General features: G+C 58.1%; 1 protein-coding gene across 6 annotated transcripts in view; it reads left to right on the top strand.

Annotated features, from left to right (window-relative positions):
• SNX8 (sorting nexin 8) overlaps window positions 1–26,713 on the top strand; it is a 70,066-nt gene that overhangs the window by 40,069 nt on the left and 3,284 nt on the right. For 4 of the 6 annotated variants that reach the window (XM_060406094.1, XM_042240611.2, XM_027961894.3 and 1 more), the window contains exons 2-7: window positions 17,867–18,057; window positions 21,072–21,189; window positions 22,130–22,251; window positions 23,782–23,862; window positions 24,752–24,912; window positions 25,521–25,653. In XM_060406094.1, coding sequence (XP_060262077.1) covers window positions 17,917–18,057; window positions 21,072–21,189; window positions 22,130–22,251; window positions 23,782–23,862; window positions 24,752–24,912; window positions 25,521–25,653 — 756 coding nt within the window. In that variant the 5' untranslated portion in view covers window positions 17,867–17,916. Of the gene's footprint in view, window positions 1–8,303; window positions 16,759–17,866; window positions 18,058–21,071; window positions 21,190–22,129; window positions 22,252–23,781; window positions 23,863–24,751; window positions 24,913–25,520; window positions 25,654–26,713 lie in introns of those variants that run through there. The other 2 variants (XM_060406095.1, XM_060406093.1) reach the window with 2 other exon arrangements.

Here is a 26,713-nt window from a genome sequence, read left to right on the forward strand (position 1 = left end):
CCGATGTCTGTGTCTGGTTATACTGGCGCTGGCCCAGCCCGCTGGCGAGCCCAGGTGTCTCGGGGCCCTGGGACCAGCGGGAAGGGGCCGCAGGGCCTCCGGCACCGCGTGTCACGAGGAGGGGCGTCTGGGAATGTTGCCTCTGTTGGACGTGCAGAGGCCCTGGGCTGGGACGGAGTCGGGTGGCACTCCTGACTCTGCCCAGTTCATTATCTGCGGAACCCTAGTTCCACCTCCCTCCTAGCTCCCGAGAAGTTCCAGTCCAGGTGGCGGGGTGGGCGGGGCTTCACGCCGAGGGGAGGTCAGCTCTTCAGGCCCCAAGGCCAGTCTGCGGTGTGCAGGCCCTTATCTCGGGGTGGCTTCCGCCCCCCGCGGGTCCTCGTGGGGGGGACGGTGGAGTCGGGGTCTCTTGGACGTCTCTGCAAGAGGCTCAGGTTTCCCCGTGTGCCGTGGGGGGTTCTGTTCCCGAGAGGAGCTCTGCTGGGCGGAGAGGTATCCCGTCCTCCACCTCCCTGGTCGGGGGACTGGGTGGGGTGCTGTGCGGGGGGGGTGGTGCTGCATGTTTGCAGTGATGGCTAAGGCCTTCCTTGTGCCTGACGCGTGAACTAGCTTAATCCCGCAGTGATGCTGTGGAGCGAGGGGTCTCACCTGCCCCACTTTACAGACGGGGAAACTGAGGCACTCAGAGACTGACTCGCCCGGCAGCTACTGCTCGAGGTGGCCGCGCTGGAGTCCCCTCCGGCAACGTGTCGGGTCTGACCTCACACCGACTCCGCTGTCTGCACCGCGGGCCCCTTACGGAGCCTGTCTGGAGGATCGGCTTCTGACTGAGTAACCAGCCCCTCCCAGACACAGATGCTTCGGTCCTCAGGGGGTTTTGCGGAGAGGAAGGCGGTTCCAGGGTCCTGTTCTGGTGGAGACCACCCGAGACCCTCGTGAGGTGTGCGGTCTTCTCTTTCCAGAAAGGGAGCGTCCGCCCGCCCAGAGGATGTGTCCTCGCCGAGCGGGGACCCAGCCCGCCTCTGCCCCCCGGAAGCCCACGTTCAGCCTGGGGGGCGTTGCAGGGGCTCCGTCCCGGGCGGTGGGTGTGAGAGCTCAGGAACAGCAGCTCCGGCGCGTGAAGCGCGGGCTGGGTCCCGTCATGTTGGCGTGGCTCGGCCTCCAGCTCTGGGGTTTGGGGTGGGCGGGGCTAGGCGGGCGCTCAGCCCTTCCTCTTCTGCGGAACCGGCTCTCCGCCTTCAGTGCAGGTTTAATCGTGGGGGGAGAACTGACTCAGTATTTCTCTTTCTGTGACATTTTTCACAGTTCCTAGCTTGTCCTGCCAGTTTCCGAGGCGTTCCGTGTTCAGCTTGATTAACTGCTTTCCTAGTCGTCTGCCCCGAAGGCAGCCGGCAGGCAGGGGCCCTGTCTCCCTCCCTGTGATCAATAAATATCTGTTTAAGTGAATTTAACTGTATGTCACTTGGCTTATAACGTTGGGTGATTGCTTGGGATTTTATTAGAGGGACTGAGTTCGGCTGCAAACGCAGATTCTCTGTGCCGCGTCTGCTGGAACCCCGAGAGGGAGGCTGCCAGGTATGTTGGAATACCTGGCTTTCATGTCCAGAGACCCTAGAAAACCTGAGTCACTGTTAGACGAAACCATCCAGGCCTGGGAGGAGGTTTTTTTTTTTTTTTTTTTTTTTAAAAAAGAACAAAACCAAAACCAGATTGAGTTGAACAGAGATGAGTATTCTTTTTGGAACTTTGAACTTCTGCTTTGTCAGGAATTCCAAGATTTCCCGAGTTAGCTAAAATAGTGGTTTTTTTTTAAGCTCTGGAAAAAGTCCCTGGGCGTCCCCACATGAAAGCATTCCAGAAGGGAGAGGCCCGAGGAGATTTTGATGAACAGAGTCCATGAGCCCTTCCAGAAGCAGGTTTGTCCGGTTCCTGAAGAAGCAGGGTCTCCGCGGGCGGCAGGCTGCCCTTGCTGGGAGTCGGGTCAGGGGAGACCGTCTGCTAGGCGACTCCTTCCGGGCCTGGGCTTCAGTTTTGTGATGTCCTAAGGAAGCAAACGAGCGATTTTCCCTCTCTGTGTGGTTTGGTCCCAGGGAGGAGCTCGCAGCCAGAGAAGCCGGGTCGGCGTGAACGTCAGTAGTTTGCGTGCCCTTCCCGAGGGCCGGGGCGGTCTGTGCTCTGGGGGTTCTCATGGGATTTAGGGCGTCGCGTCGCCGTGGGACCCAGCTCTGGAGGGACCAGCACGCCCTGCCCAGCGGTCCATTTCAGTCTGCGGCTGTGTCTGGGCGCACGTCCTGGAAAAACCGAGCACTGTGCTGTGTCTTGCACGTATAACCGTATTTTAAAAATTCTTGCCGTCAACCAGTAATGTGCCTGGTGTTGTCCCCGTTTTGGAGATGAGGAAACGGTGCAGAGAGTTGAGCTGCTCGCTCACAGCCACAGGGGGGGCGGTCGGGTGTTTGCATCGAGGCGCCCCGATCACTGGCCCAGGAGTGTGGCGTGCCCCCCGTCCCCTGCGTGTTGTGGGCGTCGAATGAGGCCCCGTGAACCCCCTCACCAGACGTAGGCTCTGGCCCCACGAGTCACCTGGCTCACCCTGACCTCTGGCTGGCCTTGCTGCCGGGGGGCCTCCAGGTCTCACGTCTGTAAAGTAAGGTCAGGGTATCTACTTGGAGTGTCTGCAGGGCTAAGGAGACATTACATAAGGACCCAGAAGGTTCCGACGTGGCCATGCCTCCTCAGTGGTGGTGGACTCTGCCTAGTGACCGTCTTCATCCTGCTTTTGGGTCCGTGGGGGGAGGAGGAAGGGGGAAAACACTGTATTGAGGGGTTTCTTGGACTCAGTGGCTGCGACTGCTCTGACGGACCTGCAGCTTCACAGCCGTGTGGGCGCCAGGGAGGTCCCCGGGGCCCTGAGCGTGTCCACGTGGCATTTTTGCAGCGGCCTCCGTAGCTCAGCTTCTCTCGCTCGTGCCTGCAACCCACCCGGAGGGTTTTGCAGGTGGCTGGTCTTTTCCTTTTTAGCAGACGCCTTCCCTCAGGGTGCGAGCCGTCTGCCTTCCAGGCTCCATCCCGGGCTAGGAGGACACTTAGCCCATGTTCACAGGACTGCAGAGCAGAGAAGGACCTCCTCAGGCATTTTTGAGGCTTTGCTGGGGTTTGAGTCACACGCCGCGTAACTCGCCCGCTTCAGGGTGCCGCTCGGTGGTTTTTAGTGTGCCCTGAGAGCGATGCAGCTTTTACCACGGTTGATTCCAGGACGTTCTCATCATCCGGCGCCCGTCAGTAGCCGCCCCCCTTCTCCTCCAAACCCCTCGTCCCCCAGACTACACAACCACTAGTCTTTCCGCCTCTGTGGGTTTGTCTCCTCTTGCAGTTTCGTATAAATACAGCCGTGTATTAATGCTTTGAAGGCCTTAGCGACGACTCCTTTTGCTCAGCAGTGTTTTCAGAGTTGGCCTCTGTGCTGTAGCATGGATCGGTATTTCTTTCTATGGCTGAATGGTACTCCGTTGTATGGATAACTCACATTTTTCTTACTTGTGCCCCTGTCCACGGACGGCTGGGCTGTCCCCGTGTTTGGCTGTCGTGACTGGCGCTGATGCCAGCGTCCCTGCGCCCGTCTCTGTGTGGGCCTGCTGTGCCATTTCTCGTGGGCGTCCACCTAGGAGTGGCGTCATCGGCTCACAACCCGTGTTTGACCTTTTGAGGTTGGCTGCCGGGCTTTCCCGCCGCCGAGCGTGTGGGTTCCAGGTTCCCCACGACCTCGCCAGCCCTTGTTCCTGCCTGCCTTCCGGATTGCAGCCACCCCAGTGGGTGGGGGCCCCAGGGCTCGGACCTCTCTTCACGGGCCTGTTGGCCTTTTGTGCACCTCCTTTGGGTAAACGTCTGTTCAGATCACTTGTTATGTGCCTTAGGCTCAAGTCCCTTATTGGACACATGGTTTCGTCTGTGTTCTGTGGGTTGTCTTTTCACTTTCTTGATGGACTTTTGCAGCACAATAGGTTTTGGCTTCTGTTCTTTTGGTGGTTGTTTGGCTGTGCTGAGTGGCTTGCTGAATCTTAGTTCCGCAACCAGAGATAGACCTGGTCCTGGCAGAGAGAGTGCTGCGCCCTTGCCACTGGGCCGCCAGGAAGCCCTAGGCATTGCTAGTTCTGATGAAGTCCAGTTGGTCTGTTTTCTTTAGCCGGTGCTTCTGGGGTCATATCCAGGAAGGCTTTGTGTGACCTAAGGTCACAGAGATTTGCTTCTGTGCTTTCTGCTGAGAGTTTTACAGCTTTAGCTCTGGCATTTGAGGCCGTGGTCCATCTTGGATGAGTTGTGTTTGGCGTGGGGACGGTGCCTGGTGGTGGTCTTGTTTGGAAACGTGCCTGTCCATCGTCATGCAGAACTTTTGGGGTGTACATGGTGTGTGCCCCTCCTGTGCTGGGCAGGGTCAGGAAGTGAGAGCTCCCTAAGGGGGTTTGCGTGGTGTGTGTGGGAAACCTGTGAACCAGGTGGGTTAGGAGGAGCTCGTCCAGGACGCTCAGGCCAGCCCAAGACCTCAAAGACCGGCCTCTCCCGTGGGCACTCGGGGAGCACTCCCTGGAGAAGCCGCGTCTGTGCCGTGCTTCTGAGGCTGGAGGGGATTCAGTTTGGAAATTCTCAACTAGTAAGTACAGCGGGCTTGGAGGGACCTTAAGAGGTTGCTTGTTTATATTTATATTATGTAAAGCAAAATATAAAAGCTCCTAATGGCTTCCCAGGTGGCTCAGGCGGTGAGCGATCTGCCTGCAGTGCGATGGCTTGCTGGGTTGGGAGGATCCCCTGGAGAAGGAATTGGCAGCCCACTCCAGTGTTCTTGCCTGGGGAATCCCACGGACAGAGGAGCCTGGCGGGCAGTAGTCCATAGGGTCACACAGAGTCGGAGACAACTGACTGAGCGTGCACACACGGAAGCACGGAAGCCTTTGCAGGAAGGTGGAAAACATCCTTTTCTTGTGGTGTAGGTTGGTTATCCACAAGGCCAGTGGAGCTTTATAGAATCAGGGTTTTTGTCTTATGTTCTTTGGGCAGATGAATGGATATAACCGCAGGTTGGCAGAGAGGCCGTGGTGGGGGCAGATAGACCAGGGCGAGGATGTCGCTGCTCAGGGCTCTGTGTGGCCGTCCTGTGTGAACAGCTCTTCCTCTCGCTGCAGCTCACCAAGGCGGGGTTCCCGCCGCCAGGGAGGCCTGAGTGCACGGGGGGGCGCGGGGCCCTCCCGCCTGGGAGACGCAGCAGGCCTTGACTGCTCCACGCGGCCTTCTTGCTCCTGGGAGTTCGATTCCTGCTTTGTGTTGACAGGTGCTTGCTGGGCACTTACTCTCTGCTGGACACTGTTCCTAATCACTGGGCTACTGGTTGGGAGCAAAGTGAACAAAAAGGCCTGCTCTCATAGGCTTCTGTTCTCGCCGTGGAGGTGGACAGTATTTGGTGGACGAGGCGAGTGGGATGCAGGTGGGAGCTCTGGCTGGCAGGCGGCTAGGGTGCAGCTTGCTGTCACTGAGGAGGACTCATTCAGAGCGACTTGGGACCGAGTTTTCAAGGAGATGGTCTGGGATGGTGGGTTCTGGGCAAGGGGACCCTGGCCAAAAAGGTGGCAGGCAGGGGCGCCCAGGCCAGCAGGTGTGAGCTGTGTTCCGGGCGGCGCTGGAAGCAGGAGCGGCTGGAGAGAGGGGCCGGGGGGCAGGAGCCTTTCCTGGCTGAAAAAGATGAACGTTCGGGGCGGGCGCTGCTGGAGCTGGGGAAGCTTGCGCTGAGAGCTGTTCTGCTTGTGGGTTGTCATTCTGAGCCTCACTTAGGAAGCTTTTGTTAGTTTTCTGTCTCTAAAATTCATTCCCTCGGTTGGTGTATGGCTGTGCTGGGTCTGCGTTGCTGTGTGGATTTCTCTCTGGCCGCGGCGAGCGGGGGCTATGTGCGTGGTGGCGCGCGGCTTTCTTGTGGTGGTGTCTCCTCCCCTTGGAGAGCTCGCGCTCTCAGGCCCACGGGCGCGGTAGTTGGGGCCCCCGCGCTTAGTTGTTCCACAGCATGTGAGATCCTCCCGGACAGGAGATCAAACACATGTCCCCTGCACGGGCAGGCGGGTTCTTAACCCCCTGAGCCACCAGGAAAGCCCTTTTTCTTTTTCTCTCCCATGCTGCTGGGAGACACACACAGACGACTCAGATGACTCTGGTGGCGCTCCGGCGGCGGGGGCGTCTGAAGAGGTGTGTTAGCGATGTCGTGTGGTCCATGTGGGCGGATAAAAGCCACTTGGGGAAGTGTCTGTGAGCAGGAAGAAAATGTAGAATTCTGTAGGAACTGATTGTAACAGAGAGAATAAAAAATAGAGCGAAGTACTTTGTGCACCGCAGTGTTCTTCTCGCTGCTTTTAACAGGAGAAGCAGTTAGCAGAGCAGAGCTAAGTGACTTTTAGTTCTGTCCCTGAGTCACTACGCAGTGTCCGCAGGTAACAGTCTGAATAACTTCAGAGAGTGCAGTTCTGGTTCTGTCCCTGAGTCACTACGCAGTGTCTGCAGGTAACAGTCTTAATAACTTCAGAGAGTGCAGAACATAAGAGAGAAACCAAGATACAGTGGCAGGTGGACTGTGGATGGTAAGAGTCAGGAGCCTTCTGGAATGATGGGCGAAACCGGACGGGAAGGAGGGAGTATGGGCCAGCGTGTGAGGCGGCCGGAACCCGCGGTGCCGCTGGGAGTGTCCGTTGGCTCAGCCACTTGGACACCTGGGGTTATTTGCTGGGCTGTGCACATGAAGCCCCAGGAGGCAGTAATTTCACTCTTGGGAATGGATGCAGCAGAAACGCACGCGTGTGTCCACCGACACGAGGGCGCTGGCCTGTCCTTGGCAGCAGCGTGTGAAACTGCCCAGGCGCCTGGTGGGCGCAGAGCGAGCGGTGGGCTCTGGCTGATCCACGGCAACAGGGTGGGCCGTCTGCACCCCACAAGCCACACGGAGGGCCGCACCCAGCGGGTGGAGTGGAAGGAGTCAGAAGCAGAGGGCCTCGCCCCGAGCGTGCTGCAAACCCGGCCGAGCTGGCCTGAGGCTTTAGCGTTCTCTCCCGGGGAGGAGCCGCGTAAGGGGTGTCTGCCCAGGTGCTGCTGCGCTGCTGTGAAAACTGCCTGCACTGAACAGGTGTGGGACGTGCTCCTTCCTGTCAGCACGCCCGGTTTCAGTCTGAAAAGGTTTCCACAGCCTTTGGGAAAAGAAAGCAGTTGTGTGTTTACTCTGCGTGATGAAGTACAGGACGCACAGATACCCTCCGGACCCTTACATGGAGAAAGTGCACTGCCCTCGCGGGAGTCGTGCCCAGCAGCTCTGGGGTGGCGGTGACTTTGGAATAGGAAGCGTGGCTGGGAGGATGGTGTGCGTCTGTAACATTTTTTTTAAATTTTTTTTCGGCAAAGAATATGGCACAATGTCCTCGAGTGAAATTTCGGTGGATTCATGAGTTCTGATATTTTCTGCATTTTCATGTCTCTTTGAAGTATTTCTTCACAACAAAAACGTGTGTGTTTAAAAGTTACATGACAATTCCCCTGATGGCTCAAGGGGCAAAGGATTTGTGTGTCATGCGTGCAGGAGACACCTGAGTTTGGGTTTGATCCCTGGGCAGGGAAGATCCCCTGGAGGAGGGCAGGGAAGATCCCCTGGAAGAGGGCAGGGAAGATCCCCTGGAGGAGGGCATGGCAGCCCACACCAGGGTTCTTGCCTGGAGAAGCCCAGGGACAGAGGAGCCTGGCGGGCTGCAGCCCGTGTGGTCGCCGTCGGACACGGCTGAGCGCGCAGGATGCGGCAGCAGGGCGCCCCGGGAGCGACCCTGTTCATGGTGGTACATGCGTGGCCAGGGATTAGGAGGGCTTCTGCCTTTGCAGCACAGCTGGAAGAGAAGCGTGGCCGTGGACCCTGGGAAACACGCTTGGAGCTTGTGTCCTGTCGCAGCTCTGCACGAGTGGGGCAGGCTGCCCAGTGAGCGGATGGTCACAGACTGCTGGGCTGGAGGGCTTGCTTTATGTTAATATATTGAGATGTTACATAAAATAAGTTACTGAAAGAAAAGCGAACCTGGAATTTAAGGAAATGGAGGCCGCGCACAGTTTGTTGGAGCTCCTGAGTTAGGGATAATGAAGAGCCGAGTGGTGACATCACTTTTTGAGGCGAGCAGACCGCAGATGGGGCGGGGGGCGGGGGCATTCCTGACGTTCCCTGGCCACAGAGCTGCTGAATTCTCATTTCTGAGGCTGTGGCCATGATAAGGTTGCGGAAACTTCTGCTTCCATTTCCTGAGAACAGTTTGTTAATTTCAGAACAACAGAACAGCTCAGGGTTCCCAAAGGTTGAAGCAGTTTCATGAGTCCGAGAAGGAGCATTCAGGTTGAACATGAAAGGTGTCTGCTGACCCCGTTTCATGCTGTTTTGGTGGAAGCGTTGTCGTCTGGAGGGTCCTTCGTTCGGTACCTGGTGACTCGCTGAGGCGAGGGGAGCCTCTGCTGTTTCTAGATGAGCAGTCTGGACCGGGCCCCGTGTCCGCGGTTCTCGCACTGTGGCCCTGCGACCAGCAGCGTCACCTGGGAAACCGTTAGAAACTCAGATTCCTAGGCCCCAGCCTAGACTCTTGGGGGGCGGGCAGCACTCTGAGTGTGTCCGCGTGTGAAATATGCAGAGCAACAGCTTTAGCCGTTGCTGGTGTGCCTTCCGCTGTCAGCGTGATGCCGTCCGAGCCTAGAGGTTCATCCTGCGCAGCTGGCGCTGTGCCCGCCGAGCGCTCACTCCCCCCGCCCCCGGGAGCCTCAGGAGGGTGGGCTCACACGCCACTTTGTCTGTGTCTGGCTTATCTCACTGAGTGTGACCTCCTCCAGGTGCCTCGTGGTGCGGCGGCTCCGGGTGCCTCGTGGTGCGGCGGCTCCGGGTGCCTCGTGGTGCGGCGGCTCCGGGTGCCTCGTGGTGCGGCGGCTCCGGGTGCTGCATGGTGTAGTGGCTCCGGGTGCCTCGTGGTGTAGCGGCTCCAGTAGCTGGTTCCTTCTTCAGGCCGAGCACTGTTCCACCGTGTGGACAGGCTGCGCTTGGCTGATGATCGCCCGTCAGCGGACGCTTGGGTGCCAGGTCGCTTCAGTCGTGTCTGACTCTGCTCCCACCAGGCTCCTGAGCCGTGTCCCGCTGGACCGCGGTCGAGGGAGGCAGAGGAGGTGGAACCCCGAACCCGGAGTCCATCAGAAGACACGTCCCCCTGCTGCTCAGCGGAGCCGGTGGGGACTTCCTGCCACTGGCTGCCTTTGGGGGCCATGTATGCTGAGGGCCTCTCTGCCCGTGGGGAGACCCCCAGGGAGGCTTAGGTGGTTCTTGAGTGCTCAGAGCCGCCCCCAGAGCCCGCGTGAAGGGTAGAGGGCAGCAGGCCGGCTGCCCCCCCGACCCCGTGAGAAGCCCTCCCGCTGGTGGCCCCGCGTCCTCAGCGTTTGCTGAGTCTGCCAGGTAAAGCAGAGGCGTGTGTGGCACAGACCTTGCTGGTCTCCCAGAGCTTTGCGGGAGTCAGGGCCCCGGCTCTCAGCTGCTCACAGGCCCTCGGGGCTGGCCTCTCGGGGTGCCTTCCAGCAGCAGGGTTATTGCCTGAAGGTTCTGGCGGGAGTGTGTTGGGAGGATCGTTGGTCCAGGCGCGTCTGGAGTTTCCTTGCTGTGATTTGTGGCTAAACGACCTGGAGCTTGCTGGGCTTCCTGGGTGGCCTAGTGGTGAAGAGCCTGCCTACAGTGCAGGAGCTGTGGGTTCGATCCGTGGGTCAGGAGGAACCTCTGGAGGAGGGCATGGCAACTGACTCCAGTGTTCCTGCCTGGGGAATCCCATGGACGGGGAGGCTGGTGGGCTGCTGGCGAGCTGCGGTCCGTAGGGCTGCAAAGCGTTGGACACGATTGAGCAGGAGTGCCGTCAGGCCTGGGGCGTCCCAGGAGCGCAGGTCTGGGTAGAGTTGGGTCCTCCCCGGTGGCGGTCCCTCGGCGTGCTGCAGGAGGGCGCGCGGTGTAGGTGGCCGGCCTGGGAGTGACCCAGCTCCCGTGTCACCCCGGGGCCAGCAGAGCAAGATGTCCAGTGCGGAGACAGAAGCCACCCACTGTCCTGACGCAGGGCCGGGGAGCCGCTTCCAGACCCGCAGGCCAAGTGCCTCGGGCTGACATCTGCCCGCTCGGTTAGCTCTTATGAGAACAGAGCGAGACAGCAGGGCTCCGACAAGGCTCCCAGAGGCATTCTGGACCCCCCGCCCCCACCCCGAGCGCAGGGCGCCACTCCCAGGAGCTCCTAGCTGCCGGGGGTGGCGGCGCGCACGCTCTCGCACAGCCGGCGTCAGGCCCGGGCTCCCGCCGGTGGCTCTTCACGGTCAGGGCTTCTGCCCCCGGAGGACCCCACGTGGAGCAGTTCTGTGTGGAAGGGTCGGAGTGGGGAGGGTGGGGGGCGCTCTTGGAAGGGCCCGTCGGGATGCTTCGGTCCCCAGGGCTCCGAGGGTGACGCAGGGCCCAGTGTGGGCCTCTTTGCCGCCTTTTACTGACTGTAAACAGAAAGCTCAGAGGCGCTCACTTGCCAGCCACACGCTGGGGACTGGAGGCTGGAATTCAGCCGCTGTCCGTCTGTGGTCACAGCCAGGCTTTGTCCACTGCCGTGCGGCACGGGCCTGGCTGGCCTGTCTGGCCCCCATGGACTGCAGCAGGAAATTTTGAATAGAGACCTCCTGGTGCTCTTTCAATGATCTTTCCCCCCATTAATTTAATTTTCTTTCTTTTCCATTAAATAGGTTTTTTTTTTTTTTTTCAGTGTTCCATTTACCTTCCCACGTTGTTTCAGGTACTGTCTGAGCTGTTTCATCTGTGTGGGGGCCAAGTTGGCAGATGGTGCCTCTTCCACGCATCCGTCTCGTTGTTCAGTCGCTAAGTCACGTCTGACTCTTTGTGACCCCCATGGACTGCAGCACGCCAGACTTCTCTGTTTTTCGCAGTCTTGGGGAGTTTGCTCAAACTCATGTCCTTCCAGCCACCTCAGCTGGTCTTGCGGGGCTGCTTAAACTGGCTGCGGAGGCTCCATTTGAGAAGCGTCCTGCTGGTGAGCTTCGCACGGGCTCCCGGGGGAGACCGGAGTCGTCCTCGCGCTGTCTTCAGCGTGTGGTTGTCAGTGACAGCGCGGCCTGTGGGAAGCGATACCTTCCTCTTCTTTTTCGTTCTTAAATATTTTTTCTTAAGAAATCTGTCTGTCCTAGTTCAGTAAGTTGATGTTGGGAATCGTGGCTTTCTTGTGATTCAATCTTAAGGAAGGGTTGTTCTCGAGGCAGTTGGGAGTAACGTCTGTGATTTAGAGTGTGTCTTTCGAGCTGCTTTTAAACCCTTCGGTGGTCAGGGTTCGGGCTCTTCAGCAGCACGCCAGCATTCGGTGACCGTTACTGAGCTTCCTTTCTGCCTTGGGACGTTGTCTTATTTTAGTCATCAGGAAAATCACGAAGTTTTCTCTGTTAAGCGTGTGTTTGTATCATAGAAAATTTTAAATAGAGACCTCCTGGTGCTCTTTCAATGATCTTTCTCCCCATTAATTTAATTTTCTTTCTTTTCCATTAAATAGGTTTGTTTTTTTTTTTTTTTTTTTCAGTGTTCCATTTACCTTCCCACGTTGTTTCGGGTATTGTACTCTTGGGGGGTTATTTTCTTGGTGATTGCCTTGGGAGCTACAGCTTCTGTGTTTTAGTAGGCTGCCTTGGATCAGCAGTTTGATTCCAGTAACATATAAGCCCTTCTCCCCTCTGTGGTGTCATCGCCGTACGAACTGCTGCTTCTGTTGAGCTGCTGAGTCCTGCCTGACTCTCTGCCACCCCATGGCCTGCAGCACGCCAGGCTCCTCTGTCCTCCGTTAATCCCAGAGTTTGCACAGATTCATGTCCATTGAGTTGGTGATGCCCTCTAACCATCTCATCCTCTGCCACCCTCTCCTCCTTGTGCCTTCAATTTTCCCCAGTCTTACAGATTACATCTGTATAAGTTGTTCCGCATCAAAACAGACTTACAGTTGTGGCTTTTGTCCAGTTGTCTTTGAAATCAGCCAGGAAAAAGAATTGCAGATAAAGAAATATGAGTGCTGTCTTTTATACTTACTGATACGGTTACTGGTATGCCTCGTTAGTTCCTGGGGATTCGTTTCTGTAGGGAAGAGTTGCTGGCGAGGAATCCTATCAGTTTCAGGCGCCGGGAGTGTCTCACTGTGCCCTTGTTTTTTGCGGGATAGCTGTGCCGGGTGTGGGATTCTTGGCACTGAGACTCTGCTCCCCCATCTCCTTTTGTCTTGCATGGTTTCTGGTGAGGAGTCAGCTGTTGATCTTAAAAAGAATCCCTCGTATTTGGCAAGTCATTTCCCTCCTGGTATTTTCAAGATTTTCTCTTTGTACACTGTGAACAGTTTATGATTCGTCTAAGTGTGAATCACTTTGAATTTATCCAGGTTGGAAATTTTTGAGTTCTTGGGTATTTAAATCCAATTGAGCCATTGTTTATTCAAGCATCTTTTCTGAACCTTTCTCCTTTTGAGATTCTTGTCGCGATTATGTTGGTATGCTTGGTGTTACCCCTTGGGTCTCTGAGGCGCTGTTAATTTTTCTACACCCTCTTCTCTTTCTGTCCATCTGACTGGAGAAAATTTCAATCGACATGTCTTTCCAATTGCTGATTCTTCCTTCTCTCCACTCGGATCTGCTGTTGAGCTTCTAGTGAATTTTTTATTTCGGTTATTGAACTTTTCAGCTCCAGAATTTTTATCTGTTTCTCTTCTATAATTTCTGGTTTTTTAATATTCCCTGTTAGTGAGGTGGTGTTCTCATACTTCTCCTTAGTCCTTTAGAGGTGGTTCCCTTAGTCCTTTGAACGTGTTTAAAATAGCTGACGTAAGGTCTTTAATAGTTCCAGCGTCTGGACTTTTTTCAAGAACAGTTTCTGTCGACTCCGTGTCCCATCTCCTCGCCTCGTGTTTGGCCTTCCTTTCCTATTTCCTTGCGTGTCTTAGGAGCTTTTGTTGAAAACTGAACACTTTAAACAACGGCACATCTCTGGAAACCGGTGCTCCTTCCAAGGTGCGGTTGCCTTTGCTGTGTTTATCTGACAGCTTTTCTGAACTCACTCCGTAGCGTTTCTGGTGTGAGTTTCCTGGGGTTGCCGTAAGAAAGGGCCACAAACCGGGTGGCCTGAGGCAGCGGGACTGTGCTGTCTCACGGTTCTGGAGGCCGGAAGTTGGAGGTCAGGGTGTTGGCCGCGTCTTCTCCGAACCCTGTTGGGGAGGACCCTTCTCTGCCCGTCTGGCTCCCCGGGGTGGAGCCGGGGGGTCCCTGGGTCTGCAGCTGCCCTGCCCGTGTTGCCGCGTGGCCTCCTGCCCGCGTGTAGCCTCTCCCTCTCGCGGGAACTCCGGTCATGCTGGGAGAAGGCCCAGCCGGCTCCGCTGTGACCTCATCGAGCCTTCACTCATTATTGCGTCAGTAGGTGTCGTCCGGACGGTCACAAGCCTCGAGTCACTCTCCAGTGTTCTGAGGAAGCACACTCCGCCGAGTTTTGCCTGCGCCCTCACTGCTTTTGCGGAGGAGAGGGTTTTTGGAGAGCCTGACTCTGCCTTTCTTGCTGATGTCACCTACATTTTACGGGCTCCCCGGTGGCTCAGATGGTAAAGAGTCCGCCTGCAGTGCAGGAGGCCTGGGTGCGATTCCTGGATCGGGAAGACCCCCTGGAGGAGGGAACGGCTTCCCACTCCAGTACTCTGGCCTGGAGAGTCCCACGGACAGAGGAGCCTGGTGGCCGCAGTCCGTGGGGGCACAGAGGAGTGGGACGCGGCTGGGAGGCCCGCGCACACCCTGCCTCTCTTGCCGCCGTCGCCTCCCCGCCGCCGCCTCCCCGCCGCCGCCACCTTCTACGCGTGGAGTCTGTGCAGTCGCTGTTCACACCCCAGCAGTTCGCGCCTTCGAAGCGTGCAGCACGGTGGTCCTTAGTGTGCTCCCCGCCGTGCAGCCGTCACCTCGGGGGGGTTTGGAACCTCCTCAGCCCAGCCCCACAGGGCAGCTCGCTGGTGGTGCTGCTGCTGCAGGTTTGCCGCTTTTGCGTGTTTCGTGTACACGGAGTCCTGTTGCGCGTGGTCTTTCTTGACGGGCTTCTTCTCACTCGCTCTCTACCCTGTGTTCAAGTCTCATCCGTGTTGTAGCGTGGATCTGCGCCTTTTAGTGGCAGGGTAATACTCCTGTGTACATGTCGTGCGCTGAGCAGCTCAGTCGTGTCCGGCTCTTTGCGACCCTGCTGTGGACTGTAGCCCGCCAGGCTCCTCTCTGCACGGGGTTCTCCAGGCAGGAGCACCGGGCTGGGTGGTTGTTGCCTCCTCCCCGCTGAGGGCCTGCACCGCTTTTCTGAACCTGTTCAGCTGATGGACGTTTGGACTCTTCCTCTGCTGAACGGTGCCGCTGTGCACGTTTGTCTCCAGGCCTCCGTGTGGACGCACGTTTTTGTTCACCCCGAGTGTGTACCTAGGAGTGGGGTTGCAGGGTCACGTGCTAACTCTGCTTCTAACATTCGGAGGGCTGCAGCCGCTTCCGAGGCAGCGGCGCCGTTTGCAGGCCTTGAGCACGTGGGAGGGGCTCCGCCTGCTCGCCAGCGGTCAGTGCGAGCTTCCCTTTTAAATTGGAGGTGACGCAGGGCGTCGTCTCCCTGTAATGGTTCGTGATGCCGAGCCTCTTCTCATGCGCTTCCTGGCCATTTGTGCGTCTTTGGAGAAATGTCTCTGCAGACCCTTTGCCAGTGTTTGGATTGGGTTCTTTGTGCTTTAACTAAGGTGTGAGAGTTGTTGCTGTTGTGTATTCCAGATCCAGGCCCTTATCAAACGTATTGTTCGCAGGTATTTTCCCTGATAAGAAGATTCTCCCATCACCGTTTCAGCTTTATGGTTTACTGTTTTCCCACACATTCTGTGCTCTGGTTGGAGATCTTGCTTTGTTTCAAGGTGCTGGTTTTCCCTGCTGGAAATACAGTACATTTCAGTGAAGAGTCACTCAGCAGACATCCCTTGAGCCCCTGTTGTGTGCCAGGCCCCCGACCCCGTCATGCCCAGACGCAGCTGAGGACAGAGCGAGGGAATCCCTGCTCTCCTGGGTTTCGTCCTGGCTGTGTCTTGATGCCCAGGGCATTTCTAGGGTACTCACGGCCTGATTTCCATCCTCCCTGGGGTTTGGACATTTATAGGTTGTGCCTGGCAGTGGTGGACACTCATAGCGGTTTGCCATGTGGACGAATTAATGAGCTCAGGGACCCTGTCTTATTCATCACTGTGTTCCATCGAGCTGGTACTTAAGAAACGCTTGTCGGCTCCTTGAGGATTCTTGTGGTCCCCAAGGAGACTGTGTAAACACAGTTTTAAGGCCATCAAAGTGCTTTTCCTCGGAAAGGGGCTGGGCTCCTGAGATGACTTGGGGGAACGGGTGCCTTCTGCAGCTGTGGTCTCCATGCGCTTTTAACCGTTACGGCGCTGGGGATTCATTGTTGAGGACAGCCCCCCGTATACACGCTTCACGTACACGCACTCATGGACACACGGTCATGTATGTATGCGCACACATTCACTCACACATACACGCATACACACAAGCATATACACACACACACTCCTGTACTCACGTGCATATACACGCACGCACACGCACAGTCACACGTGCACACGTTTACTCACACACACTTTGTACACACAAGTGTACACACACTCCTGTGTTCACATGTGCGTATACACGCACTCACACACACAGTCGTCCATGCATTGCGCGCATGGACGCGTATACTTAGAAACACCCCCATGTTCACATGTACACACACATGCACTGGTGCACACACCCACATGCACGTGTGCATGTTCATGTATATCCAAACACGTGCACACACACACACCTGCACGTGCACACACTCCTCGTATTCGTATGTGCACCACATGTACTCGTACACACACGCACATATACCCACTCGTGCACACATGCACACCCAGACCCCACGCGCGTCGCATGTGTGTGTGCACGCTTGTACACACATCTGCACACATGAATGTTTTGGAAAGTTGTGTGTGTGTGCTGTTCTATGCATTATGCTGCTGCTGCTGTCTCTCGGTCGTGTCTGACTGCAATCCCAAGGACTGTAGCCCACCAGGCGCCGTCCATGGGATTCTCCAGGCAAGCATTCTGGGGTGGGTGTTCCTCCTCCAGGAGATCTTCCTGACCCGGGGGTCGAACCTGCATCTCCTGCGTTGCAGGCAGATTCTTTTCTCCTGAGCCACCAGGGAGCCCCCGTGTGCAGTATCAATTCAGTTCAGTCCAGTTCAGTCGCTCAGTCGTGTCCGACTCTATGCGACCCCATGAATCGCAGCACGCCAGGCCGCCCTGTTCATCAGCATCTGCTGGAGTTCACTCAGACTCAGGTCCATTGAGTCCGTGATGCCATCCAGCCATCTCATCCTCCGTCGTCCCCTTCTCCTCCTGCCCCCCCATTCCTCCCAGCATCAGAGTCTTTTCCAATGAGTCAACTCTTCGCATGAGGTGGCCAAAGTACTGGAGTTTCAGCTTTAGCATCATTCCTTCCAAAGAAATCCCAGGGTTGATCTTCAGAATGGACTGGTTGGATCTCCTTGAAGTCCAAGGGACACTCAAAGAGTCTTCTCCAACATCACAGTTCAAAAGCATCAGTATAGAGTAATATAAAGAGGAAAAGAGAAAATACAAGTGAGTCGCTAACACTGCCTTCCTGCTCCGGGTGGATCGTCGCGGCCCTGGGGTCTGCCCTCCCTGGAGAGCCGCCTGCCTTAGAGCACAGGGTCTTGAGCTTTTGCGTGGAGTTCTGAGGCTGGTGGGGGTTCCTGCGTACACATTAAGTCCTTGTTCTCTTTCTTAATGTTTAAAGTCAATTCAAGGCAGCTATCTTTTGAATCCTAAAGTGCTGAGTGATTTCACAGATGGAAATAACCGATCCATTAGTTCTGTATGCGAATGTACGCCGGAGTCTTGCGCTGGCCGAGCCAGTCCTACGGAGCAATACAGCCACGCTGCAGAAGGCTGGGAATTCGGAGGAGCACAGTCTGCTCTGCTTGTTTGCAGCAGTGTTTCATGGAAACAGACCTTTCCCCCCGAGGGACACCTTAACCTTTATTCTTTTTTCTTAACTGAAAAGAATGTTTTTCTCTAAAGTTCTAAACTCTTTGTTCTAAAAACCAAACTGACCTTTCAACAGGGTTTCCTTGTTTGTTGGCAGCGTGTTGGACATAAGACCTCTGATTTGTCTTCGCCTGTCCTGTGAACGACACGTGGCTGGCTCCTCGTGTCCCAGGAAGGCGGGGTGTTAGGGCTCAGTGCTTTGGTCTGTATGAGCAGGAGCCCAGCTCAGCAGGGGCCCGGCTCAAGCAGACATGCCGGTTTTCACACATCAGGGTGACTGGGTTGGCAAGAAGGCAGGGTGCACTGATTGTGGGCGTGCCTGCTCATGGAGAACTAGGGCCTGTTTCTTTCCTTTTAACCTTTACTTGACCCCGGAGAAAAGGAAAAATCTTGTTTTTCGCATGTAACTTGCAAACATGCCACTCCTTTGCCTCTGCGCAGGTGGGAAGCCAGGCCTGCCCTGTCCTGGGTGTGGGGGCGTGCGTGCTGATTCACAGCCTGCAGCTTTATGAGGGGAGGACGTGGCCCCGAGTGGACGCCCGGCCCGAATGAATGCGCCTGACCTGGGCCAGGACCGGGCTTGGCCGGGTGACGTGGCTGGAGTCCACATGCTGAGCCAGCAGGCGGGGGCGGCGGGTGGCCTCCGGGCTGAGCCGCGGTGCTCACCTTCTCTCTGCAGACTCGCCAGTGCCCCCAGTCAGCGAGCCCAGGGCCCCGGACGCCGGTCGGATGCAGGTGCCGCCGGGGAACCCGCTGCTGCTGTCGCTGACGCTGCAGGAGCTGCTGGCCAGGGACGCCGTGCAGGTGGAGCTCGTCCCCGAGAAGAAGGGCCTGTTCCTGAAGCACGTGGAGTATGAGGTGTCCAGCCAGGTAACCTGCGGGCCTGGGGGCGGGGGGAGGTGCAGGGAGGACCCCAGCGCGTGCCCCTGCGTCCTGCTCCGGCTCGCCGCTCCCCCGCCCCAGGCGCCCGCCTGCTCTCACCGTCCCCGGGCCCTGGGATCCTGCCTCTCGGGACGCGTGGTTGTCCCTGGAGCCCAGACGAGCTGGCCCTGGGCAGCTCTGCGGTGCTGGGCAGTCCCTGGGGAGAAGAGTGTGGGCCCCGCACCGCATATCAAGTGCACGGGCGGGACTGGGGTGGGGGGCTCACCCCAGGGGGTGCTGCGTCCCCATCAGGGGCGCCCCAAGGTCAGAGCACGTCGGGTGCCGCAATCCTGGCCCCGGTGGCCGTGCGCGGGCTGCCCGGTGGCGCGTTGGTCTTTTGTCCTTGGCCTGTCCGCAGTTCAGGTGGGACGTGTTGTTTTTCCTGGGGATTAAGTCATTGGTGAACTAAGAGCACATGTGTGTGTGTATATGTGTGTGTGTGTGGTGTGTGTGTGTGTGTGCGTGCGGTGTGTGTGTGTGGTGTGTGTGTGTGGTGTGTGTATGTGTATGTGTGTGTGGTGTGTGTGGGGTGTGTGTGTGTGTGTATGTGTGCGTGTGTGGTGTATGTGTGTGTGTGCGGTGTGTGTGTGTGGTGTGTGTGTGTGGTGTGTGTGTGTATGTGTGTGTGTGGTGTGTGTGTGGTGTGTATGTGGTGTGTGTGTGTGGTGTGTGTGTGTGTGTGGTGGGGGGAGCAGAGGGGATCTTGCAGGGTTAGAGTGGCCACCCCAGCCGGGTTACAGACTCGGGTCGCAGCCCTGGAGGGCTCAGGCCGGGGGAGCGGGCAGAAAGGCACGTGTCCGTGTGGGAGCAAGTTCCCCACGGTGGACGGCTGTCGCGTGGAAGTTAAGGATCGCAGCATTTTTGCCTGTGTTTTGAACAGTGAGGGGAGCCTGGAACTAAACTTTGCTCCGCTGCCGATGGAGGCGGCTGAGGTCAGTGAGGGAAGGAGGCCCTCCCTTGTTTAGAGGACAGCGTTGCTGGCGGGCACCACTGCCCCCTGGCATCTGTAGCCGCAGTGGGGTTGGAGGCCTCAGTGCCTCCCCTGGGGCCGCATCACCCGTGGGCTGGGCTCCCGCGTGTGCGACACGCTGCCCCACCAGGACAGCGGCCTTGTCTTTAGTCTTGTTGAACGGCCCGTTCCTTAAGTCAGTGGATGACCTCATGGTCAGCATTTTTAGCAGGAGGCCGATCTGTCCAGGTCGCCTCCTGAAATGTGGGCGAAGGGGTGAGCCTGCTAAGGTTGGGACCTCGGGGCAGGAGGTGGGGACTCACCGGGCTGTGCCCGCTGCTTGCCTGCTTGCTGGAGTCGGAGTTGGTGCAGACGTGGGCACGCAGCCGCGTGGGCTGTGCTGGGTAGCTCACGGCCTACGGGTCGTCATGGTTCGATCAGTAAGTCATGTCCAGCTCTTCGCGACCCCATGGACTGCAGCATGCCAGGGTTCCTTGCCCTTCACTGTCTCCTGGAGCTCACTCAGACCCATGTCATCGAGTCGGTGATGCCATCCGACCATCTCATCCTCTGTCGCCCCCTTCTCCCACCTTCAGTATTTCCCAGCGTCAGGCTCTTTTCTAATCAGTCGGCTCTTCTCATCAGGTGACCCAAGTATTGGAGCTTCAGCATCAGTTCTTCCGATGAATATTCAGGGCTGACTTCTTTTAGGATTGATGGATTTGATCTCCTTGCAGTTCAAGGGGAGTCTCAAAGTCTTCTCCAGTACCGCAGTTAAAAAACATCAGTTCTTCAGCACTCAGCCTTCATTATGGTCCAACTCTCACATGCATACATGACCACTGGAAAAACCATAGCTTTGACTATACGGACTTTTGTTGGTAAAGTTATGTCTCTGCTTTTTAATATGCTGTCTGGGTTGGTCATAGCTTTCCTTACAAGGAGCAAGTGTCTTTTAATTTCATGGCTGCAGTCACCGTCTGCAGTGATTTTGGAGCGCAAGAAAATGAAATGCATCACCACTTCACTTTTCCCCTTCTGTTAAGCGTGCAAAAAGTTAAATGTGTTTTTAGGTTCACAGCAGGATTGAGGGGAGGGAACAGATTTCCCGTGTTCCCCACCCGCAGTCAGCACCCCAGCAGATGGAGCGTTTGTTTCGGCTGGTGAGCCTGCCTGGCCGCCTCCTTGTCACCGCGTCCCCGAGAGTCACCCTCGCCGCTGTGCGTCCTCAGGGTGTGGTCTGCTGTTGTGGCTTCTCTGCCCCGAGAGCCCCCTGTGTCGTCCCTCCGTGCTCCACCCCCGCCCGACCCCGGGCGCGCCTGGCCTCTCTCTGCCTCCGCAGCTTTGTCTTCCCCGAGCATCCTCTTGTTGGCCTCACACGGCCTGTCGCCGTCTCAGACGTCCTCCACTCTCGGTGACGGTACTGAGCACTCTTGGTAGCGTGCTGGGCGCCTGGGTCTCGCGTGAGCGCGTCCATGCGACCCCCACGAGGCCGCGTGTCCTGTGGAGCCTGCAGGCTTCTCATGGGCGGCTCCTGGTCTAGCCTGTTGGTGGCTTTGTCTGAGTCACGAGTCTCCCGTGTCTCAGGATTGGTGCTCAGCGTCTGAGCTGCTTTCGGGCAGTCGGGTCTCTTTCAGGAGGCCGCTTGTGTTAGCGCTGTTGGAGAGCTCATGTTGAAGACAGACCTTAAAAGCTGTCCTCACGTGACACCCCCAGACGGGAGATGCTGCTGTGTGGTTGAAAACTCCCGTAAGGAGGCTTGCATCTGACAGAAGACCCAGAGAATAGGTTAATTAAGCGCGCAGTTAGAGCTGTGCAGTGTTTAAAGGTTGTATCTCCATCCATTGAGGACGTGTGGGATTCCCCCCTTAGGAAAAGGCCTGGTGAGAAACGTAGGGAATTTTCTCAGGCTGTTTCCCTGGGTCCAGCTTAGTGGCGGGAAGCGCGGGCCGGGGGAGGTGGTGAGGGAGAGGGTGTCTGAGGAGGACTCTGAGCCTGCGCCCTCTTCCCGCAGCGCTTCGAGTCCTGTGTGCGCCGCCGCTACAACGACTTCGTGGTCTTCCACGAGGCGCTGCTGCACAAGTTCCCGTACCGCATGGTGCCTGCCCTGCCGCCCAAGAGGATGCTAGGAGGTAACCGCTGGCTGCGCTGTGGCCTGGGCGTCGTGGGCGTGTGGAGGCCTCGAAGGCTGGCTCCTGTGCCAAGCCTTTGTGAACGTGTGGCCTTCGCGGGGCTATCCTAATTCAAGTTTCCTCCAGTGATTTAGAATTTTAATACTTCGGCCATGCTGCGTGGCATGTGGGATCTTAGCTCTGACCAGGAATCGAACCCATGCCCCGAAGTGGAAACTCGGGGTCTTAACCACTAGGTCGCCAGCGAGTTTCCCCAAGTGATACTTTAAATACCATTTTCGTGGAGGAGGAAATGGCAGCCCACTCCAGTGTTCTTGCCTGGAAAGTTGCATGGATGGAGGAGCCTGGCGGCTACAGTTCACGGGGTCACAGAGCTAGACGTGGCTGAGCCCGCCTGCACACAATACGTAATATAAAGTTCATGCTGCTGTGTAAAGCAGAGGTCTTTCTCAAAATATTATAATTAAAAAAAAATACCGTTTTCATTTGTGGTCAGATTGAAACACCCTCAGGACGTCACTGTGCGCTTTTACTTATTTCCCTCCCTCAAAGTGAAATCACTTAACCCACGTGAGGGAGTCTGTGCTCGTGAGAGAGTAGAAGTGACGTGGGCAGGAAACCCAGGCCGGGTGAGCGCGAGTTTAGCGGAGCACACTCGTCCATAGAAACAGCAGGAGGGGGCCGCAGCGGCGTCTGCAGGCCCTGCGGTGAGGGGTCAGACGCTGCTGGCTGAAGCCGGCGGGCTCTGGTTTTCCTCGCAGCTAACCTCGCCCAGGTGTGTCCCTGGGGGCACGGCGTGGGGTCGGGGGTGCCCGCCTTCTCCCGCAGCCCGAGGTCTGTGGCTGGGGCTCGGGGGCCGTCTGTGCGGGAGGCGCTGGGCCCTGAGCGCCAGCCTGGGGGCCCGTGCCCGGGCCTGCGGTCACCTGTGTCCTGCCCCCAGCCGACAGGGAGTTCATCGAGGCCCGGAGGCGGGCGCTGAAGCGCTTCATCAACCTGGTGGCCCGGCACCCGCCCTTCTCCGAGGACGCGGTCCTCAAGCTCTTCCTGTCCTTCAGCGGCCCTGTGAGTACCCGGGGGGCCTGGGGGGGACCTGGGGCACCCGGCTCTCTTTGTTGTGTGGTTTCGGTTCGTTCTCTCTGCTCGCTCCCCTGGTTCGGCCCCAACGTGTTCTGTTTCCACGGGGTGGCCGTGAGCAGGGCTGTCTCCCTGGTCGCGTGGGAGGCGTTGGGTCGGGCCTGTTGGCAGCTGGGGAGGAGCCGTGGCTTCTCGGCAGGCCCCCGAGGTTTGAAGCTGCTCCGCGGGAGGGGGCTCCGTGGCTGGGGGTTGGCCAGTGGGCCAGCGGCCCCCGACGTGGATGTGTGCGCACTTAGGAAAGGCCAGGGTGGACTCTGTGCTGTTGCAGAGCTCCAGCTGGACGTGTGTCCCGGGCGGTGTGGGCCCTCCGTGCCTGTGACCCCGGGGAGGCGTCGGGGCGGCTGCATCCTCCTCTAGCTGCCGTTGGCCGATCTGGTCCAGCAGGAAGCCGGGCTACAGCCCTGCTCCCGGTGGAGGAGGCGCTACCGTGGCGGCCCCGCGTGCCAGGTCCGAGTCCTTCTCCGGCACCGGCGGTTCCCCATGGACCCTCTCCTCGTAGGCATGGGCAGAGGGGGCCCCGCGGAGGACTTCCCACGCTGGAGTGGACGGCACGGCTGCGGGCCCAGAGCCCCGTAGGCGGATTCCCCATGCGCCTGACCTCTCGTCTTAGCACACACTCCCCGGAGGCCACAGGGGCCTTTGAGCCTAGAGATCCTGCGGCCTCCTCTCTGGGGTGCTTGTCCATCGGCCCCTTTTGTGGGACCCATTCCAGACGTTCAGGGCACGCTTGCTGTGATCTCCTGCCCCTGAGTGGGGAGGGTGGGTCTTTTGAACCCTGGGGCTGGACTGGCTTCTGTGGAACAGGGATCTTGATTGCAGACGAGGAAAGTGCTGGGAGGTGGGAGCCCCCAGGCCTCCCTGGCGCCGCGTGCTGCTTTGGTGAAGGAGGGCGCTGGGGCAGGCGCCCCGCTCTGAAATGCCACACTTCCTGCCCCCGCACACCGCCCTGTGTTGCAGTCTCTGCCTGTGTTTGTCTTGTGGCCCTTCGTGGGAGTTCGTCTGAAAGCTGGGCTTAACCAGGGAGCCCCCCTTCCGTGGGCAGAGCTCGGAGCCAGGGCGCGGGACGCCCAGCGCCGTCCTTTCTCTGCCCGTCAGCTCTGCTGGGCTCTGGGCCCGGTCCCGTGGGTCTGCTCAGGGGAGGAGGAGGCTGCAGTGTCTGAGCCGCGTCTGTCTCCACGCTCCTGCCCCTGGTCCGCGGGCGTGTCTCCGTCTTTCTGGAGGGAGGGCTCCTCTCCAGAGCCGCCACTTGCAGAGCTGTTGCGAAGTCGAGCTTTTCCGCCTCTGGAAGACCAGCCACCCCAAACGTCAAGGCCAGCGGGGGAACACGGAGCCGGAGGCAGGAAGAGGCTACGGGAGTTTGCATTAGGCACGCAGAGACACTGCTGCACAGAGGGCCGGGGCCTGCCCGCCTCTCTGCGGCCGGCTGAGGGTCAGGGGTCTCTCTCTGCCCTCTTGCAGGACGTGCAGAACAAGTTGAGGGAGTCTGCTCAGCGCGTGGGAGACGAGTTCATGAACTGCAGGCTGGCGGCTCGGGCCAAGGTACTCTCGATCCTGATGCTCGCTCCTCCCCGGTGCAGCAGCAGGGCTCACAGCTGGGTCTTCCCTGAGCGCCAGACCAGTCTGAGACGTCTCGCGTGTCTTCCTCACTTAACGCTTGTTCCAGTTGATCTGAAGCACAGCGGGCGCCAGGCCCATTATCCAGACGGGGAGGTGGAGGCTCCGTTGGCCAGGGTCCCAGGTGTCTCGGCAGCTGAGCCTGCGTGTGACTTAGCCCCCTCTGACCACAGCGCCCGGCCGCAGGCCCTCGCAGCGTGTCCCCAGGCATTCCGTGACTCAGATGGACGTGCGCTTGGTCGTCTGCTCTTTGGAAATAAGGGGATTGATGATTGCACTGGGTTATTTTACTTATTTTTTTCTTTTCTTTTTATTTGCAGTGGCTTATTTTTATCTTCAGTTCATCTGATCCTTTTCTCAAAAGGGTGAAAGTAGCTATTTGGTAGCTTTTCTGGTGATTGTTTCTTAAGCTACTTCTCCAGATATTTCCTTCATTTTATTCCCTAAACTTCCTGTTTTCCAAGTGCTGTGTAGTTAATATTAGTTAGTGTTAACGGGTAGTTAATATTAAAGTGGGTGATAACTTAGTCTTGGGGAGTAAATGAGGAAGCCCAGGGGCCTTCCTGGTGTGTCGTCAGGAAGCTCGCTCATCGTGTCGGGCTTGAGGACGGTTCGATGGCGCGCCGGTTTCTGTTTTTGGTTTGGACAGGAGGGGAGGTCTAGGGTGGGTTCCTGGGCTGGCCACTAGGTGACCTGGGTCTGGGGTCTGGGCTTGGTCACCTGCTCGTGGACGGAGCTGCTTCCTCTCCCGTCGGTCATCTCCTGGACGGCTGTCCCGTCTGGTGACAACCGTCCCCGCCTCCCACCCCGTCAGGACTTCCTCCCAGCCGACATCCAGACCCAGTTCGCCATGAGCCGCGAGCTGATTCGAAACATCTACAACAGCTTTCACAAGCTCCGTGATCGGGCTGAGCGCATGGTGTCGCGGGCCATCGACAACGCCGCCGACCTTCTCATATTCGGGAAGGAGCTGAGGCAGGTGACCCTGGTCGGCTCCGCAGGGTCCCTTTTGTGGGGAGGGGCCTTAGACTTGGGTGGCAGGCTTGGAGGAGCAAGCACGTTTACTGTGATGATCCTCATTCCGACCCATGCACCCCAAAGAGGGAAGGAAAGGGCTGCGGAGATGGGGCATCATACTCAGAAGAAAGGAAAAGGGTGGAGAGTGTGGGCAGAGCGTCGGGTTCTAAGCGTAGGCTCCCTCTCCTCTGCCCCACTCCGTTGTCCGGATCAGACCTGAGAAGAGGTCCGTCTGATCTGGGAGAGGCCGCTGGGGGCTGGTCATGCTCCCACTCCCCTGGAGGAGGGGCCCGGCCTCCAGCCAGAGCTGCCCCCACGCCTCTCCCCGGAACTGACGAACCTCCAGCCTGGGTCTCACCGACGTGGTTCAGATCTCGCTGGGCAGAGGTCCCACCTTTCTCACAGACGCCCTGGGTGCCTGCTCTTTGAGCAGCGGGGGTCTCGGTTGGGAGGTGTGCAGGGCGCCCCGGGGGGGCATGGTGTCGGGAAGTGGGCTGTCGGGTTGGCTGCCCGCCCGGCTTCCGGGCCTGTGCGTCTCTTCCCCTGAGTGCCTCCTCTTCCCTTAGTGCTCTGGGGTCTGACACGACCCCGCTCCCCTCCTGGGCCTCGCTGAACAGCAGCACGTGGGGGTCCCTCAAACAGGCGCTGAAAGGCCTGTCCGTGGAGTTCGCGCTGCTGGCTGACAAGGCCGCACAGCAGGTGAGTGGGCACGCCCCCGAGGCGCCTGTCCCAAGGGCATCCTGTGCCGTGGCGCACGGAGCGTCTCCTCCTGAGGGGGACACCAGGGCTCGGAGTCCTGCGTGAGGGCACCGCGGCTCTCCGGTCGGCTCTGCACGTCCCGGTCTGTTCTGGGCGGTTCCCGGGAGAGGTTCACGGCCTCGAGGGCTGCTGATGCTGGGGACACACTGGGTCCTGCCCCCAGAGAGCCGGCTTTGCTGAGACTGTGAGGTCGGCCCTGACCTTGAAGCTGTAACCTTGCGCTTGCCAGGGTGCCCACAGTGCACAGGCACCTCCTGTGTTGCTGTCCTGGCAGGTGGCATTTGGCCACTTGGTAACTCATCAGAGCAGCCGGGCTCCCAGCACCCCAGAGGCCCCACCCAGGTCTCACCCTGGACGCCCAGTTAACTTCAGGAAACGCTTCTGTTCTGCGGCAGAGTTACTTGCATAATAGAACTCTGCAGAGAATCGTGTTGCCGGGGATTTATTTGCAGTCAGAGGGAAAAGAGAGGTCCATCTGGGTGCTCTTAGGCTATAAAACTGTTACATGAGTTTCGGGGTGAGAGCGTGCTTCCTGGCTCTTGGGGAAATGGGCTTTAGGCCTCTGGTGGGTGGTTTTAAATGCACTGAAACGCTGTCCGTGTGGAGGCCTTGCTGCCCGGCAGCGGCCCGAAGCTCCTTAGTAGTGAGTCAGTGACGGGAAGATGAGGGGGTTTTCCGGCTCCAGGTGGGCGCTCAGCTGCCCACACGACTCTGAGTGTTGGAACGGGAAACTAACTGTGTTCCTGGTGTGGAAAGTCCTGGGTTTTCTTTCTCCGTGGTCGCCCTGCCCATAGGTTCCCTTTAGAACCTGAGTGCCGGGCGATGTCCCTGTCTCCTGGAGTTGGCGCTGGGCTGGCCCGTCTCTGGGTGTGAGAGGGAACCAAGAGCGTGGTGTCAGAGGGCTGGCTGGGTATAGACGGAGCACGCTACCGCAGCCTGCTCTGCGCCAGCCCGAGTCTCAGCAGGGACCTCACCCGGCACTGGTCCCCAGCTCTTTCTC

This window comes from Ovis aries, chromosome 24, assembly GCF_016772045.2.
Source record: "Ovis aries strain OAR_USU_Benz2616 breed Rambouillet chromosome 24, ARS-UI_Ramb_v3.0, whole genome shotgun sequence".
Classification (NCBI taxonomy): domain Eukaryota; kingdom Metazoa; phylum Chordata; class Mammalia; order Artiodactyla; family Bovidae; genus Ovis; species Ovis aries.